General features: G+C 45.7%; 1 protein-coding gene across 2 annotated transcripts in view; it reads right to left on the bottom strand.

Moving 5' to 3' along the window:
• Positions 1 to 502: 502 nt before the first annotated feature.
• Positions 503 to 16,761, bottom strand: part of CUNH20orf194 (chromosome unknown C20orf194 homolog) — a 131,533-nt gene continuing 115,274 nt past the window's right edge. For both annotated transcript variants that reach the window (XM_032859075.1, XM_032859074.1), the window contains exons 30-37: positions 14,230 to 14,365; positions 11,813 to 11,899; positions 7,928 to 8,034; positions 7,537 to 7,611; positions 5,621 to 5,826; positions 4,440 to 4,505; positions 3,231 to 3,324; positions 503 to 2,436 (exon numbers count right to left, since the gene is read on the bottom strand). In XM_032859075.1, coding sequence (XP_032714966.1) covers positions 2,324 to 2,436; positions 3,231 to 3,324; positions 4,440 to 4,505; positions 5,621 to 5,826; positions 7,537 to 7,611; positions 7,928 to 8,034; positions 11,813 to 11,899; positions 14,230 to 14,365 — 884 coding nt within the window. In that variant the 3' untranslated portion in view covers positions 503 to 2,323. The remainder of the gene's footprint in view (positions 2,437 to 3,230; positions 3,325 to 4,439; positions 4,506 to 5,620; positions 5,827 to 7,536; positions 7,612 to 7,927; positions 8,035 to 11,812; positions 11,900 to 14,229; positions 14,366 to 16,761) is intronic.

The following is a 16,761-nucleotide window of genomic DNA, read 5'->3' on the forward strand; positions in this document are numbered from 1 at the left end:
GTCCTCCCTGCCTCAGTCCTCAAAGAGCTCATACAGCTAGTGTGCCTCTTTACCGGGGGCACAGCAAGTGCGCCCCAAGGAATGCCCTTTCGCCAATGTGCCCCTTCACACCCCCGAGCAGGCTGAGGAGCATCAACGGAGGCCTCAGCCAGTTCTGCCTTTTTGGCTTTGGAACTTCTTAACGTTTTGACTTTTTTCAATCACAGTATCATATTCAAGTTGAGGTAATCACAGTTTTCCCTCTAACAGTAGAGGAATTGGGACAGTGGGGCAAGTTGGTGAGAGAGCATTTCTGTGGACCACGGTCAGAAACCAAGACCACCACGTAGTACAGCCCCACGCAGTGGGAAGACCCGCTTTTATACACGGGCTCTGAACCCTCTTTAAAAACTCTTTTGTGCAGCAGCCAGGAAATGGCTCAAGCTTCTCAATCTAGAGCTTTCATTTAAAAGTTCACAGCAACCCACCTGGAGTAAATGACCTATGGTTCCTCCCACCCACCCACCCACCCCACTTCTCCCTTTTCTAAGGCTGCTCAAGTTTGAGTTTTTAAAAAGAGCTCAGTAGAGCTAAAAGAAGCTACAGTAACTCATTGCTTATTTCATCAATTGCACTTAAGATCTATGTTATTGATTCTGAAGCAGAGGCAGGCCCATTGTGGACCCCAGCCTCTGGCCAAACAGAAGTGAGGTGCTCCCAAATGTGGGCTCCACACCTGGACCCTTGTCACCACCAGCTTTGGGAGCTGGGACTGGAGCACATGGGCCTTTTCAGAAGGCTTTCTTCATGCAAGATTTCTTACTTAGTGGTATTTGGAGTTTTGTTCATTTGGCTTCAAATGCAGATTATTTTTTTCTAATACAAGTACATTTTACTGACAAGCCCTTAACACCTGCTTTGCTACTTGCATGGAGGCCTCTGAGTGACCAGGCACACAGACCACATGTGCTCCATCCTTTCTCAGTCTCTCCTCTGTGCCAGGGGCTGTTCTCAAAAACCCCTCTACATTACTGGAAACTTTGCTGGTTTTGTCTATGTGCTTCTTCCTAAGGCATGCAAAAAAAAAAAAAAAAAAAATTCAGAAAGCATTTACAGTCTAGGCAGCTGAGGCGCTGAAGTCCTAACAGACATTGTCCAAATATCAGCGCCTGTGACCTCCCCCTCCCCCATAATTCTAATTCTGGAAGTCAGGTACGGGATGCATTTGTAATTCTCCTCTGGTTTACAGTCCAGCTGAAAACAAAGACCCTGAAAGGAATTCTAAATTGGATATTGGAATTCTTTGAAATTCCCAGTTAACGGAGCCAAACAAGTCTAGGGCCAGCAACAATGCTTGGGGACATTAAGTTTCCTGAAGTTTGTGGCTGCAAACCAAGGCTTCCCTGGCAAGGCTCAAGGGAGGGCTGGGAGCTGGAGAATGAGCCCCATTCTGGGATGCCCCACAAGATGAGAGCCCCGGGCCCAAGACTAAGCGGTTGCAGGTGTTTCCCTCAAAAGCAAGGGAAGGCATCACAGGGAGGCTGAAGCAGCAGGTTTGCTCTTGCCCCAGAATGAGGCAAACCACAGTGAGGCCACAAGAGGAGCTCAAAATCAACCTCCAGGGAGACCGCTTGTATCAATTCAAAAGCCACATGCTTCTGGAAAGCAACATGCCTTTCCCTTCAGTTTAGCCTGTAAGGGACATCCCCTCATCTTAGCCCAAGCTGCTGGCCCTGTGGGTGGGGCTGGCACAGGGCTTGGGTTGCACCCCTCCAGGACTGGGCTCAAGGCCAGCAGGGCCTGCTCCTTCAATGCAAGGGGACTAAGCGGGAAGACAGGCACTCTCCACTGGGGACAGGGCTCTCCTGGGGCAGTGTCTGAGGCCAGTGCCTGTGGTGGCTTGGTCTCCCAGAGCATGGCCACTGTTGAGGCAGCCAGGGTTCCTTCTGCATCCCAACAGCTCCCCTGTGTAACAAACACTTCTCCCCACCATCACAGTGCCTCAGCAGCCCAAAGGAGATACTGTTACCAGAGACCCAGAGGCTCCGGGCCGGAGACTAGAGACCGGAGGCTCCGGCTGCCAGCCACACAAACAGGGCAGTCCTTATCTGCTCATTGTTCATGAGGACCCCCCACCCCCACCCCCATCAGTGGTGCAGGTGATGCTCTTCAGCGCTGTATAGAGAATAAAGACAACATGCACTCAAGCCAGTACACAAAGGCCAAGAAGAACAAAGACAGCCCCTTTAGGGAGGGGCCTGGGAGAGCTGAGGTTCCGTTATCCCATTTCTAAACGTCCCCCTCCAGGGTGGACGTTTTCCAGGACATATGGCCCAGCCTTCCCCTAGGGCTTCTGTTCAAAGAGATCGTGATACTCCTGCTGGTCCAGCTCTTGGTTATACTTCTCAATTTCCCGGTTGGCTTCTTCTACGTAGTCATTCATGAACTGGTCCATGACTGGCATCTCATTAAGGAAGAGAGCCCTGAGCTGGGGGGACAAGGGAGCCTGCCCAGGCCCAGAGGGATCTGTGGGCAGCTGAGGTGGGGGACACCAAAGGACTGAATGCCCAGCCCACACAAAGCCAACCTGCCGGGCTCTTTCCTATATACTGCCGCACCCCAACTACAGAGAAGAGGCCAGGGTTGGCACAGGTTCCTTGATGAGGTCCTAGAGCTGAGCCCTCCAGCTTTCAAGAGCATAGACTTCTGTCCACCTTCCCCCAGTTTAACTACTGCGATCACGTATAGTCTCCAACTTGTAGATTATGATCCCGATGACCAGAGAACGTAGGATGTTACTGCAGCTACACTGAAACTACAACCCACAGGGGCACCTGGGTGGCCCAGTCGATTAAGCAGCTGCCTTCGGCTTGGGTCACAGTCTGAGGGTCCTGGAATAGATCCCTATATGGTGCTCCCTACTCAGCAGGGAGTCTGCTTCTCCCTTTGTCCCTCACCCCGCTCTCATGCTCTCTCTCATTCTCTCTCTCAAATAAATAAAATCTTAAAAAAAAAAAAATAAAGAAAAAGAAACTACAACCCACAGGTGCTTCAGTGATCACTGAATGAAGGCGAAATTAACCTTAATGATGTTCAACGGCCCAAATGAAAAGTCTGCCTCTGTGGCTTGCTGCACGTTCCTAGAACCCAGTATGCTCTAGGGCGTGGGCTGCAGTGGCTCTAGCAGACACCCTCTTTACATTCAGGCTTCCACACACACCCAACCTGCCCACCACAGATTCTAAGGATACGTGGATGAAAATCAGTCTTGTCACCAAAGAAGTTGACAAACTGTGTGCCATTGTAAAAGTAGCCTGCGGGCAGGGGGTCCAGATGGCGCTTCACCTGCAAGAAAAACGTCCTGTTAAAATTATCTGACCACTTCCTGTCATTTACTCATTCATGAAAAACAAATAAACAAGCCTATGCCTTAGCAAGACAGCACACTCTGCCCCATGGAAGGCTAGATATGTGAGGGAATATTCTCCCTGCAGCAGTTCTCAAGTAGTGACTGATGGAGGTTCTCGAGCTCTCATCTCAGGGAGGAACTCTGGGAGCTTCTCTGGGATTAAGCTCCACTCGTCTTCAGTGGTACTGGTTTGATAACACACCCTTTGTTAGCTGTCTCCCTTCTTTCTCTCCCTTACTCTCTCAATTCTCTGTTAGTGTCTCCTAGAATCACTTCCAAAATAAGTGATCTGCACTCAAATCCATGTTCAAGGTCTGCTTCTGAGGGAACACATACTACCATGTCTGCCTTCTGAGGTACCCACAGTCTCCTCCCCAGGAGCACCGAGGGTTGCCCAGGACAGGAGCTGGGTATGAAGGGACCTCCTCAAGTCCAAAGCAGGGGCTCCTGGGTCCCAGAGCCTCTCCTACCTGCTCATTACTGGGAGAAGTGGCACAGTCTGTGCTGGGGTCTAGACTCTGTGTCCCTTGTAGCCTTTGCCCCCAAGGCCCTCAGGAAAAGGTGCCAGTGGGGGCTGGGACTAGGGAAGAGGCTAGGAGTCAGCCTGAAGGCTGAGGGGCTCAGCAGAGAGCCTCTCATGCTGGGCCTAGGAGTCTACCACTTGCTTATCAGCAGTTTCTGGATCTAGACAGTTTTTCCTGGGCTCTGTTGCTTTATCTGTGGTTTATCTAGCATGGAAGGGTGGGAGGAGAAAGGACTTCTGTGGCTGCTTCAACAGTGTGTCAAAACAGGGCTCCACGTCACCCCTTCCTCCTACAGGCACTGCTTCTCCTCTATTTTATGCCCAGGTCATACCAGAGGTCATTCTACCCTCCTCCTCTCTTAGGCTACGAGGCTGGATGGTCTGAGGTTCCTCCTTACCAGCTTCCCTTTGTGGCTTAAGAGAAGGAAGATCTCCAGCCTGGCCTACAAATAGCCCCCTCACTCGGGGACTCCTAAAGGATGGAGCTGTGCCAGCCCAGGATAGCCTTGGGGCTCTTAGGGGACTCACGTGGATGTTCCTGATCTCTTGCTGGGTCAGCATTCCCCTGGTCTTCAGGGCTTTCCTCTGAGGCTTCTGTGCAGAGATGGAGGGAGGGAGGGGTCAGGTCCCGACAGAGCTGAAGGAGTACCTGGGCGGGGAGGGCTCAGGGTTCTGGGGGTGACATGACTAAGATCCCAGCAGCAGGGAAAGCAAGCACAGGCAGAGTTGTGGTCTGAACACACATGCTGTCTGCCCCTCAGGGAGACCACTGACCACCACTTTACCCTGTGTGCCAGGGGAAACAAGCAGCAGAGGGAACACCAGCACTTCTGCAATAGCATGTTCCTGTATCTGCAGAACCTCGACTCTAAGCCCCACCAGGGCCACGTATGCAGACAAAGGGACAACATGAGGTCCCCTAGTCAACCATTTAGGGGTTTATCCAGTTTATCTGGGAAAGATACAGCCTACACACAGCCATCCCTCAGTATAAAAGACAGGTTCCAACTAAGGACCCAGGGCCCAGCCAACTCTATTTCCAGAGTTCTTAGTCAAGCTAAACCCGTGAGGCTGTGCTAAGAGGCCTAGCACCCACAGCTTGCGTCATATGAGAGGATTTTACTCCAGTCTGGGTTTTACTTTTCTTTGCAGTATTGGGCTAAAGATGCTTATATGCCTCTATTGGCCAGCATCGTCTTCCCTTGCACCTGTTTCCAGCGCCCAGGCTCACTGGTATCAGTGCTTAATGTCTTGGTTTACAAATAGCTGTAAGCGTATCTTTGTTGTTTCTCTTTTCTAGAGAGAGAACCCAAGTACAGAAGGATCCTGGGTTCAGAACACAGGACAGCCCCTGAATTAGGTTCAGCTAAGAAAAGACATTTTGAGTTTAGACTGCCAGGCTGACCCAGGATCCAAGTGGATCCACCAGGTTTCAACCAGGTCCCAGTTAAGCCACCTAGTAACTGCAATTTGCCTTGGCAAAAGAATTAGAAATGGCTGTAAGCCCAGGTCTGCCTCGAGGTTACCCTCAAGGTTCCTCCCTTGAGGAGGTTCCTCCCACTTGCAGAGCATCCCTGAAAGTGCCAGCTGAGCCTATGAAGCGTAGACCAGGAGGGGGCTCCTGGAGGGGTCTCTACCCACAGGCCAGGAGCAGCTCTGAGCTGTGCTGGTCACATCTGTGCCAGAGGTGTCTGGGCTTTGGAAACCACCTGCTTAGCTGACTGCCGCAGCCAGTCCTTCACGCTTTCTTCCTTCAGGGAGCAGCCGATGAACACGAGGTAACACTCCTGCTGCCCGTTGCTATCTTGAGGTGTGCTTCGGGAATCAGGTGGTGGCGAGGGTCCTTCCAAAACCGGGACAATGCTCAAAGAATTGGCCAGAGTGTTGTGGCAGACCTCCATGGCCTTCTCAGAGTCTGTAGGGAGAACACACGTAGTCCCTGAGCCCCTGCTACACTAAGCCTGTAACGTGCAGATAGTTGGGGACAGATTCCTGTGACATATGCAGGAGGGAGAACTGCCATGATTCATGACAAGTTAAAAAGGATGAACTAAGAGAGGGAGGAGCAATATAAGTTTCTGGCTTGGCTGATTTGGTAATCAGGTGGACATCACTAACCCAGAAGGGGACTATAAGAGGAGAGCCCCTTCGGTCTCAGCAGAAGCCTGAGAGGCCAAGGGAAAAGGGAGTGTCAACATACAAGTGGTACAGGAGGGTCACATAATAGGAACAGGAAAGCTAGGACTGGTTTTTTTTTTTTGTTTGTTTGTTTGTTTGTTTGTTTTTAGGTCCCCCTAAAAAGCAGGATGGGAAAGGAATCCAAAACAAAGAGAGGTTAACTGAGTAAGGTTAACTGAGAAGGTCTAAATAAAAACAAAAACAAAGTGAGAGGGAAGGGGGAGGCACTATGACCTTTGAAGCAAGGAGGAGGATGTCTGTTGGAGCCTGAGGGAAGAAGGCTTGAGTGAGGGACCAAAGTTTCAGATTCAGTAACATAAATAAAGCCAAAGACATGGGTTAAAGACCTTGAGAGATCTTTACACAGGTGACATGGTCCCATGCTTACAACTCTCATGGCAACTGCTTACAACTCCCTATGGCAGACACTAATGGTTGCCTGTCCACCACCTGCTCTTTCTCTAGTACCAGTTCCCCAGAAAGCATGGTAGCTCAATCCTGGGCAATGAGAGAAGTCTGCTGAGGAAGAGGCAGGGGGTGCCTCAGTAAAAGGCATCTGTATTGATAAAGCCACCCACAAGAAAAGCCTCTCTATCAGCTGGATGTTGTGTTTGGAGGTGACACCCAGATCTGTAGCACTACCTGGCAATGAGGGCTGGGAACCTGAAGACAAGCTGACATACCAAGAATGGAAGAACACACATTACCTGTGTCCTCAGTGGCGTTGGTATGCTGCCCGACCTCCTGACTTCTTATGATGTAGCTAACACCAGCTAGTTGAGTTGGTGTTTTCTGTTACAAAAGCTAAAAATGCCTTAACAGGCATATTCCCACTAAGGCCTCAGCCACAGTGAACCCTTTCTGCTTCCTGCAATATGCCTTGTTTGCCTTGGTTCCAAAGCATGTGCAGTGCCTTTTTCCTTGAATATTCTCCCCTTCCTCAATGTTGAGTTGACTAATTCCTTGTTTTGAGGCCTTCCTTGACCTCCAGCCCAGGATGAACAGACTTCAAGTCATGAGGGTTCCAGAGATCTAAGGCTGATAAATAGGGAGAAGGCAAGTGGAAGGCTTGAAGACTGGCAGAAATGGATCTGGAGCTGGAGAGCTCATCACTGGGGGAGCTCCTGGTGACAGGTCTAGGAGGCCATGGATGGCTTGAAAGGGGTAGATTGAGAGTCTCTGGAATAAGAAGTCAAGGAGCTGTGCAGAGAGGCCCTGGGCAGGCCATCCAGGGGTAAGATAGGACACATCCTGCACTGTGGAGCAGGACCTGCAGAAAGGTGGGGGGACTAGAAGAGCCACTGGTGTTAAGCCCAGATGGGAGGGCTTTTGAGAGAGGCTGAAAGGTATCCGTGGTCTGCAGAGCAACGGTAGAAGCTATGAATCCACATCATGAGAATGTGACCATTCCATAGTGCAGGACTCTTAAATCCAACTCCCCAGTTACCTGAAAACTTCACTTTGCCCAGGATGTGGTAGATGTTTCCAGAGAAGGGACTTGGCTTGATGGAAGATTGAATTGCTGGTGGAAGAAAAGGACAAGGCTGTCACCAACCTGGGGGCAGAGGCCAAGTTTGGGGCACACAGCTAGGAGGGTTAGGGAATGAGAAGGATCCCTACTCCATGGACCAGGGCTTATAGGCTGTTCCTCCACCAGATCCTCCCAGTGGCTCTGCCACTGTTTCTAGGGGTAGGGCACTCCTGGACCCTCAAATCCCTCTGCCTGTTTTCAGATCCCAAGAGCAAGGAGGAAAAACAGCACACGTGAACTAAAATGGTGCCGGGAAGCAGGGACAACTCTGACATACTCTTTTATCAGGGTCCCAACCAAGGTTTACCTTTACATTTGGCCACAAAGCGAGTCTTCTCCAAGGGACGACCAAACCATACGCAGATCTGAACCATTAGTGGAAAGACTGATCCAGAATCAAATTTACCTTCATACCTTAAAAAGTTTAAAAAGTTGTAAGTACAAGTAATTGGGGCTTTGAATATTATTATATACCACTCAGGGATGAATTACATATCATTCATCCTATAATATTTGAGTTCTTACTTATGTGACATTTTGCGTACACAACATTTATTTTAAATATGTGTATGTCTCTTTCACCTTGAGACTGGGAAGCATGGTTGCCCCATTAGAGCAGGGAGGTCTGTAGACTAGCAGTTCCATGAAACCAAAGACCCCATCTATGTTTGAAGCCTACCAGTGTGCCACCTGAGATTGGGGGATCCTCCTGACACCCCTGGAGCTCTTCCTCAGGGCCTCAACTATACCCCACTTTTGAGGGCAGCTTAACAGACCATACATTTGGATGTGCACACTTTCCAAAAGGAACTAAAGAGCTGGAGCATCTCTGCTCTATTTTTTCAGTTTTGAACTCAGATATAGTGCCAAGCACAGGCTCATTAAGAAGATCCCATGTTGGGGTGCCTGGGGGGCTCAGTGGGTTAAGCCTCTGCCTTTGGCTCAGGTCATGATCCCAGGGTCCTGGGATCAAGCCCTGCATTGGGCTCTCTGCTCAGCAGGGAGACTGCTTCCTCCTCTCTCTCTGCCTACTTGTGATCTCTGTCTGTCAAATAAATAAATAAAATCTTAAAAAATAAAGAAAGAAAGAAAGTGGTCTGTGACTTAGGAAGGGAAAAAATTAAAAAAAAAAAAAAGAAGATCCCATGTTCAAGGGCACGGGGCTGGCTCAATTGGTGGAGGATGTGACTCTTGATCTTGGGGTTATGAGCTCAAGCCCCACGTTGGGTGTAGAGATTACTTAAAAAAAATTTTTTTTTTTTAAAAACACATGCCATATTCAGAGTATCTGAAAAATTAAAGTTTTTATTGTGGAAAATTTCAAACACATGTGAAGACAGTGCAATGAACCCCCATCACCCAGCTGCCAAAATTATGGAATTGTCATTCCTTCTTTTGAATTATTTCCTTGAGATGAAACCCCATGACAGAATCAATCCAGGAAAGAGTATAACCATCTCAGGGGTAATAGTTTATACCACTCCCAGCAGCAGAAGAGTGTTTCAGTTTCACAACAATTCCCCCAACAATGATTCTTACAGATATTTTTGATTAAGTTAATAGATGTCAAGCCAAACAACAGTGAGGCATCATTTTACATTTCTGAATATTACTAAAGTGGAATTCTGTTACCATGGCTGCCATTTATACTTGCTTTTAAGTGAACTGTGCCGAGGCGCCTGGGTGCTTCTGTCAGTTAAGTGTCCAACTCATGGTTTCAGCTCAGGTCATGATCTCAGGGTCATGGGATCAAGCCCTGCCCAGGCTCCGTGCTCAGCATGGAGTCTGCCTTAGATTCCCTCTCCCTCTCTCTGTACCCCCACTGTCACATACTCTCTCTAAAATAAATAAATAAAATCTTCAAAAAAAAAAAAAAAGTGAACTGTCCACATCTATATGGACTGGGTTACTTTTCTTCAATATCAGAATAAGCTTCTCAAATATTATATTAACGCTTTGCCACATATGATGCACACATTTTCTTCCAGTCTATTATATTTTATTAATTTCCTTTGCTTTAAAATAGCTCTACAGATTTGAATTTTATATCACATGTACTGTTGAAAGTATCTTACTCATTATGCTTTCTTTAAAGTAAGGTGCTGGTATAACATTTTTGCAGTACTGATAAATTCTTCCTGCCCTCTCTGAAGATACGGGAGACCACTGGCCTCTCTGGCTTCTTTGTTTAGAGCCTGAATCCTTAGGGAAATTGGGAGGGGCCAAGAAAAGAGTGAAGGTTTCCTGCTACACTAGAAACAAGCCTTCTACCAGGGGAAATGGGGGTGGGGTAGAGGATCACTGAGAGGGTTGTGGGAGGGGAATGGCTGAGAATATGCAGAGCACAGAGCAAGCACATCTAGAGCTAAACCCTATTCACTCTGAGTGGGCCCTGACTCAGTGAGGAAGGAGGGAATTATATAGGGATGTGTGGGAGTCTGATGGCTGCCATCTTGTTAAAAGATGAAAATATCTGATTCCTAGGAAGGAACTCAGAAGGGAGAGGGGCCAAAGGGTGAGTTAGGCCCCTCCAACTCCGATTCTCTACAAGAGCTGATCTTCCTGGTAAAGAGAAGGCTTCAGACTTTAGATTCACAGAGCCTTCTAATGAACACTTTATACCTGGCTCTCTAGGATCATTCTGCCTCCAGGATCTGTGCCCTGAGCTAAGTTAATGTGCACAATGACCAGAATGAGTCACCATGGACTACAGAATGGGTGCTTCCCTAGGCACTAGGTGGAGACAGCAGGAATCTCCGCACCAGGCCCAGAGATGTGGCAGGAAAAGGGTCAGTAGCCCCAGTCACGGGAGAGGAAGGTTTCACCCAGAAGCTCCACTGTTTCTTTTTAGCTAAGATATAACTTTCTCGTTCAGGCATAAGGGATGATCCACTCACCTACGGTTTAAGCAAGTATGATCTAACTCAGAGGTTCCTTCTAGAATATGCCTAAAAATCTTCAGTTTCACATATTGGACTTGTTTGTTTTACCAGCATAGTACAAATCAGTTCTTTGCTGGTATAAAATACTGGTGACATAAGGGGTGGTGTGGAGGACATAGAAAGGTGTCTGGGGGAATGAGTAAGGAAAACAAAGATAATCCAAATCAACGGGAGAATACTTCTGGCCAAGCTGTAGTAATTGTCTTCCCTTGAACCTCGGAAACAGTTACCCATTCTATACAGGAAGACGCGCAGCATGGCAGCTGAGCATACGGGCTCTGGAGCCACACAACCTGGGTTAGATATGCAGCTCTTTCACTTACCAGCTGTATGAATTTGAAACAACATTTAACTCCTTGCTGCCTCACTTACATTATCCTTAAAAAGGAGGGAAATAATGGAGTCTACCTTGCAGGCTTGGTTTAAGGATTAATGAGGTAACACAAAACAGGCAGAGCTCTTCAGGTAGCACTGTCCAACAGAACTTTCTGTAATGATGGAAATGTTCTGGATCTGCGCTGTCCAATGTGGTAGCTGCTGGCCACAGGTAACCACTGAGCACTTGAAGTGTAGCTTGTATGACTGAGAGACCGATTTTACTTAATTTTTATTAATTTACATTTTATTAAATAGCCAAATGCGGCTGGTGGCTACTGTCCTGGAGAGCTTAGAACAATGTGAAGCACACAGTGCGTGCTCAAGTGATGCTGGCACTAATATGACTACAGTGCCCTTGGCACTGTCTTTCCTCCTCCACTCCCTTTTGGAGGAGAGGTTCACATGCTGTGAGGCTGCCAGGAGAGAATAAACATTCCCTGGGCCACAACAGCAGGGAACCTACCTGTCAGGTGGGAACCCCCTAGAGGACTGACTGTATTCTCAGGAGCGACTACCATCTGGGAAGGCTGTAACTACTTGGGTCCATGCCAGCCACCTCACCCTCACTAGAGGCTAGAAGAAACAAAGAACACGGTATGCTCAGTGCCCACAGGGCCACTCCCTAAGTCTCAACATCCAGCAAGGCTCCCAAGTTGGAGCCCAAGATGTATGGAGCACTGGGCTCCTAGCAAGACCAGCAGCTGCTGGGACATGGCAGGCCATCCAGCTGCCACTGTCACCCTTGTAGAACACCTGAAATTTCTTTTTTCTCCCTCCCTTCCTTCTTTCCTTTCTTTCTTCCTTTTTCTATAAATGAATACATCATTGCATTTACAAAGAAATCTTAGCTACTTTTCAATGATGATACTTGCCAGCCAGGGTACATTAAATATCGAGACCGTAGCATCTGAGGACTTGAAAAACTATTTTCCGAGAGAATCAGCTCAATGTCTTCATTCCTTTGAAAGCATACAGAAAAACCAGGTTAATTAGGATGATCAATCTTAACCTGATCATTTTGCTTCCTACCCCCCACAGATGCACAAGCACATATGCATTTTTTTGTTACTGCACACCTAAATCCTTCAGTATGCCTCCCTCTCCTAAGAACAAGGACATTCTCTTTTAGAACAACAATACCATTATTATACCCAAGGAACTTAATACTGTGGACCAGCAGGGCTGGTATCATCTAGAAGCTCATCAGAAACACAAAATCCCCGGCCCCACTCCACCTGCCGAATAGGAAGATCCCTAAGAGATCTACAGCATATTAGAGTTGGAGGAGTACTGATCTAATCCATTTTCAAGTTTTCCCTGTTTTGCCAGAGAGGGGACCCAGGATCCAATCAAGGACTGCTTACTGAATTTACAATCTTTATTTTCCTTTAATGTGGAGTAATTCTTCCAACTTTTTCTTTTTACAGAGTTGACATTTTTGAAGAGTACATGCCAGCTGTCCTGAGTCCTACTACAACGTGGATCTGTCTGGTTGTTTCCTTATGATTAGATTCAGTTAGACATTTTTGGTAAGATTAATACCCAGGTAATGTGTCCTTCCCAGGGTATCATATGAAGGAGGCACATGATGTCAGTTTGTCCACTTATTGGTCTAAGTTTAATCATTTGGTCGATGTCATGTCTACTAGATCTCTCTACTGTGAAGGTACTTTCCCCTCATCATAAGCAATAAGTAGGCCATGGAGTGATACTTTGTGACCAGTTAATGTCCTTTTCATTAACAATCTGTCACCTACTGCTCTTAGTATCCACTGATGATTCTTGCCTAAATCAAGTATTATATTATACTAACAGTTACAAAATAATGACTTTCTAATTCTATAAATCCTTATTTTTTAGTGTAAAGAGAGATTTACTGTCTTGCCCCTCCCTCATCCATGGACTCATTTTATTCCATGTGTTATATATAATTTGTTATTACATTTGTTTTTCTCTTATGCTCAAGTTGTCCCAAATTTGTCTTGTGGGAGCTTTTGAGCTGGCTCTGGTATCCTTTTGACCAATCTCTACTAATCTTTGAGTACCTCCTCCTTGCTTTTTTAGCACAAAATGCACCAGGCTCACCTGTACTTTCCCTGCTCTAGACCTGCAATCAGCCAATTCTCCAAGGAGTCCTGATACCTTGTACTAGGGACTGGTATGTAGAAACCAGGATCTAGAGGTGGGGGTGTTTATTCTACTGTGGTATTAGTATTTCTGGTCCCTTTCCATGGGAAGAGCTAGGAAATAAACATTTTCTTGAAATAATGAATTTATGCTGACACCCACAATTCAAATCCACCATTCACAGCGTTTTTCTTCACTGTTCCAACTTCTTATTTATCATCTTTCTTATCTAACAAATGATGTTGTTTGAATCAGGGCTCTAACAGAGGATTATGTTTAAAAGTTACTTAAATTAACTGCTGTGTGTGTGGTTGTTATTACTTTGATATAGAGATGGTTCACTTTTTTGTTTTATTTAGTTTTATCCCTCTTTGTTAATTTCTGAATATGTAAAATATTTACATTGCTCAAAGTCAAAATTATATAAAAAGCATATACTTTTTGGTATGTCTTTGTAGAGCAAATAAATGTGCTGTATGACCAGATGTTTTCTCTTCATACAGGTCCATATACACAAAGTCATCAATTCTCTATTTTTAGTTTAAAATTTGGACCCAAGTCCATGAAGTAAAAAAGTCATTTCTCTATGTTCTCTATGCCATTTCTTTCACATCGTAACACCAGGAATACTGATAGAGTCCTAACTTCATCCTTTAATGCATGAAAATGTGATGCATCTACAAAAAATATCTTGAGGTACCTGGCTGGCTCTGTTGGTAAAGCATGCAACTCTTGATCTCAGGGTTGTAAGTCTGAGCCCCATCTTGGGTACAGAGGATACTTAAAAATAAAATCTTGGGGCACCTGGGTGGCTCAGTCAGTTAAGCCTCTAACTCTTGATTTCAGTTCAGGTTATGGTCTCATGGTCGTGAGACAGCCCTATGTCGGCTCCACAATCAGCATGGAGTTGGCCTGGGATTCTCTCTCTCCCTCTCCCTCTGCTCGTGCTCTCTCAATAAGTAAAATCTTTTAAAAAATCTTAAACAAAACAAACATCTCAAAATGTACAAGATACTGACACATGGGCTCCTCTCACTGATTTTTACAGAACATCAAAAGCACTTTTTTATAAATGTGCAAGAGAAATACCCTATGGGCCACAGAGTGCTGCATCTGAGGAAGTGGCTAGTCCTACTGGGTGAAGTAAACTTGGTAAGGTTACCTGGTGACAATCCCATTTTCTGCAAGAATGAAGGCTGCAATAGGATTGGCAGCCCTGATGAGGCTCTGCAGCTGGACAAGGAGAGGGTGCCTCTGCTCCGTGGTATGACTGGTGAACACGACGTTACTCACCAGGCCTGGGGAATAAAACCAAGAATCGTTCAGGCTTCAGAGTCCCAATCGGGGCTGAGAGCCCACACAATGTGAGCCTTTGCTCCCTGCCTAGTCATCCCTTCCAGGAGCCCTCTTATGTTACCAGGATACCTCTGATCCCCAACACCTGCTCCTCTGTCTGTCACTGCCAATCCTTGGAGTGAATGGCCTCAGGCCTGTAGCTGCCTCCCTTCTTAACCTGCTCTACTTTCTCCATTCTGCTCTCCAGGTGGAAGCTCTCCTGGGAGCTTCTTCATCAAAGGGCCCTTTCCATATCCCTTGTCCTTATCCTCTTCTGGAACCTGTGCCAGACAGCGTCACCAGTTTAGACCACAGAGACTTACCAAGCATTAACCATATGTCAGGCACTCACCATTAGATTCTCAAAGAGTGAGTGCACAGGCAAGGAGTCACTCACACGGACCTACAAGTCTAAGATAAGTGCTAACACAGATATTCACACAGTAATACAGTAAGGAAGAGTAGTGCAGGCAATGAGGGGTTGTGGAGTAGGTAACAATCCCTCCCAAGCTTTCATGAAAATATACAAGGAAAATCTACGCTACAGAGAATTTGGAAATCAGGGAAGTTTTCACACCCTACCACACCAGAATAATTATAATACCTCTTCCATACTCATTCCTGTTTTGAGATAGTTATGATCAGAGCATATACACCATTTCCACCATAAGATCACTTGCATTTTTGTTATTCAACCATTTTTATTCACTTATTAATACTGTGAAAATTTCAAACATATACAAAAACTTTAAAAGTAGTACAATAACCTCCCATGTGCCCATCACCCTTAAAGAATTAACAACACTTGGCTAACTGCATTTCTTCCATATCATATGCCAGCCTTTTCCCCTTTCCCCTGGGTGATTTTGAAGTCAATAACAGACATCCAATTATTTCATCCAAAATATTTCAGCATCTATCTCCATAAGATATGGATCCTTAAAAAAAAAGAATTAACAATAAATTCTTCAATATAAAAAATATAGTCTACGTTCTCTGTCTCATGAATGCTTTCTTAATTTTTTGAACCAGGAGCCAAAATCCACATAATTTTTCTTTTATGTCTCTCATAATTCTCTTTCAATCTGCAGTGTCTCCTCATTTCTTTGCAATTTATTTGCTGAAAAGCTGTACCCTGTAAATTTCTGTCAGTCTGGATTTTGTTAACTGTAACCCCATGATTTCACTTTAACATACCAGCAGCTAGATCTCTTTTACAGATTCAATCTTTTTAAATATAAACTGTTTTTTAAAAACTTATTGTTTTGGGGGTGCCTGGGTGGCTCAATTGGTTAAGTGTCTGCCTTCAACTCAGGTCATGATCCCAGGGTCCTGGGATCAAGCCCTGCATCGGGTTGCCTGCTCAGTGAGGAGCCTGCTTCTCCCTCTCTTGCTCCTCCTGCTTGTGCTCTTTCTCTCTTCCTCTCTCTGTCAAATACATACGTAAAATCTTAAAAAAAAAAAAGATTAAAAAATTTGTTCTTTTTTTAATTTTTTAAGAAAAGATTTATTTATCTTAGTGTGGGTGAGTGAGCACAGGAGGTGGGGCAGAGGGAGAGGGAAGGATAATATTTTTTTAAAAGATTTATTTATTCATTGAAGAGAGAGGGTGCACGCACAAGAGAAGGAGAGAGTGGGGGGAGAGGCAGAGGGAGAGAGAATCCTGAAGCAGACTCCTTGTTGAGTGCAGAGCCCAGTGGGTGGCTCAATCCCAGAACCGTGAGATCCTGACCGGAACTGAAACCTAGAGTTGGCTGCTTAACCAACTGAGTCACCCAGAGAGAGAGAGAGAGAGTCTTAAGGAGACTCTGGGCTGAGTGCAGAGCCTGAAGCCGGGCTTGATCTCATTACCCTGAGATCAGGACCTGAGCCGAAATCAAGAATCAGTCACTTAACTGATTCAGCCATTCAGGCACCCCCTCACTCCCGACCCTTATAGCTTTTTGATAGATCTAAATCACCATTTCTTATAATATCAACTTTTAGACAATGCCTATTGGCTTTTCTATATGACAGATGGGGAAACGGGCATATTTTGAAGTGTTCTTCCTATTTCGCCATCACATTCTGGTTGGTCATATTAGTAAGTAATTTTAGTCTCTCCCGTGTGTATCTTTAAAACTAACTGTATACTAAGAGTATAACTTATTCTTTATAACTTAATTTTACAGCTCTAAACTTTATTAATGTCCCACTTTGGAAGATATAGAGAATCTCCTGCTGCCTCCCAATTCTTTGTTAAATAGAACCTCATTTATAGGTTTTTAAGAGTTTCAACATTTATATTCTATTTTATAACAGAATTCTTGTGGGTATTATCATTTCTATATCTAAGATTAAAATCTTTTTAGTAGTAGAG

This window comes from Lontra canadensis, unplaced genomic scaffold, assembly GCF_010015895.1.
Source record: "Lontra canadensis isolate GAN:19392208 unplaced genomic scaffold, GSC_riverotter_1.0 scaffold16, whole genome shotgun sequence".
Lineage (NCBI taxonomy): Eukaryota > Metazoa > Chordata > Mammalia > Carnivora > Mustelidae > Lontra > Lontra canadensis.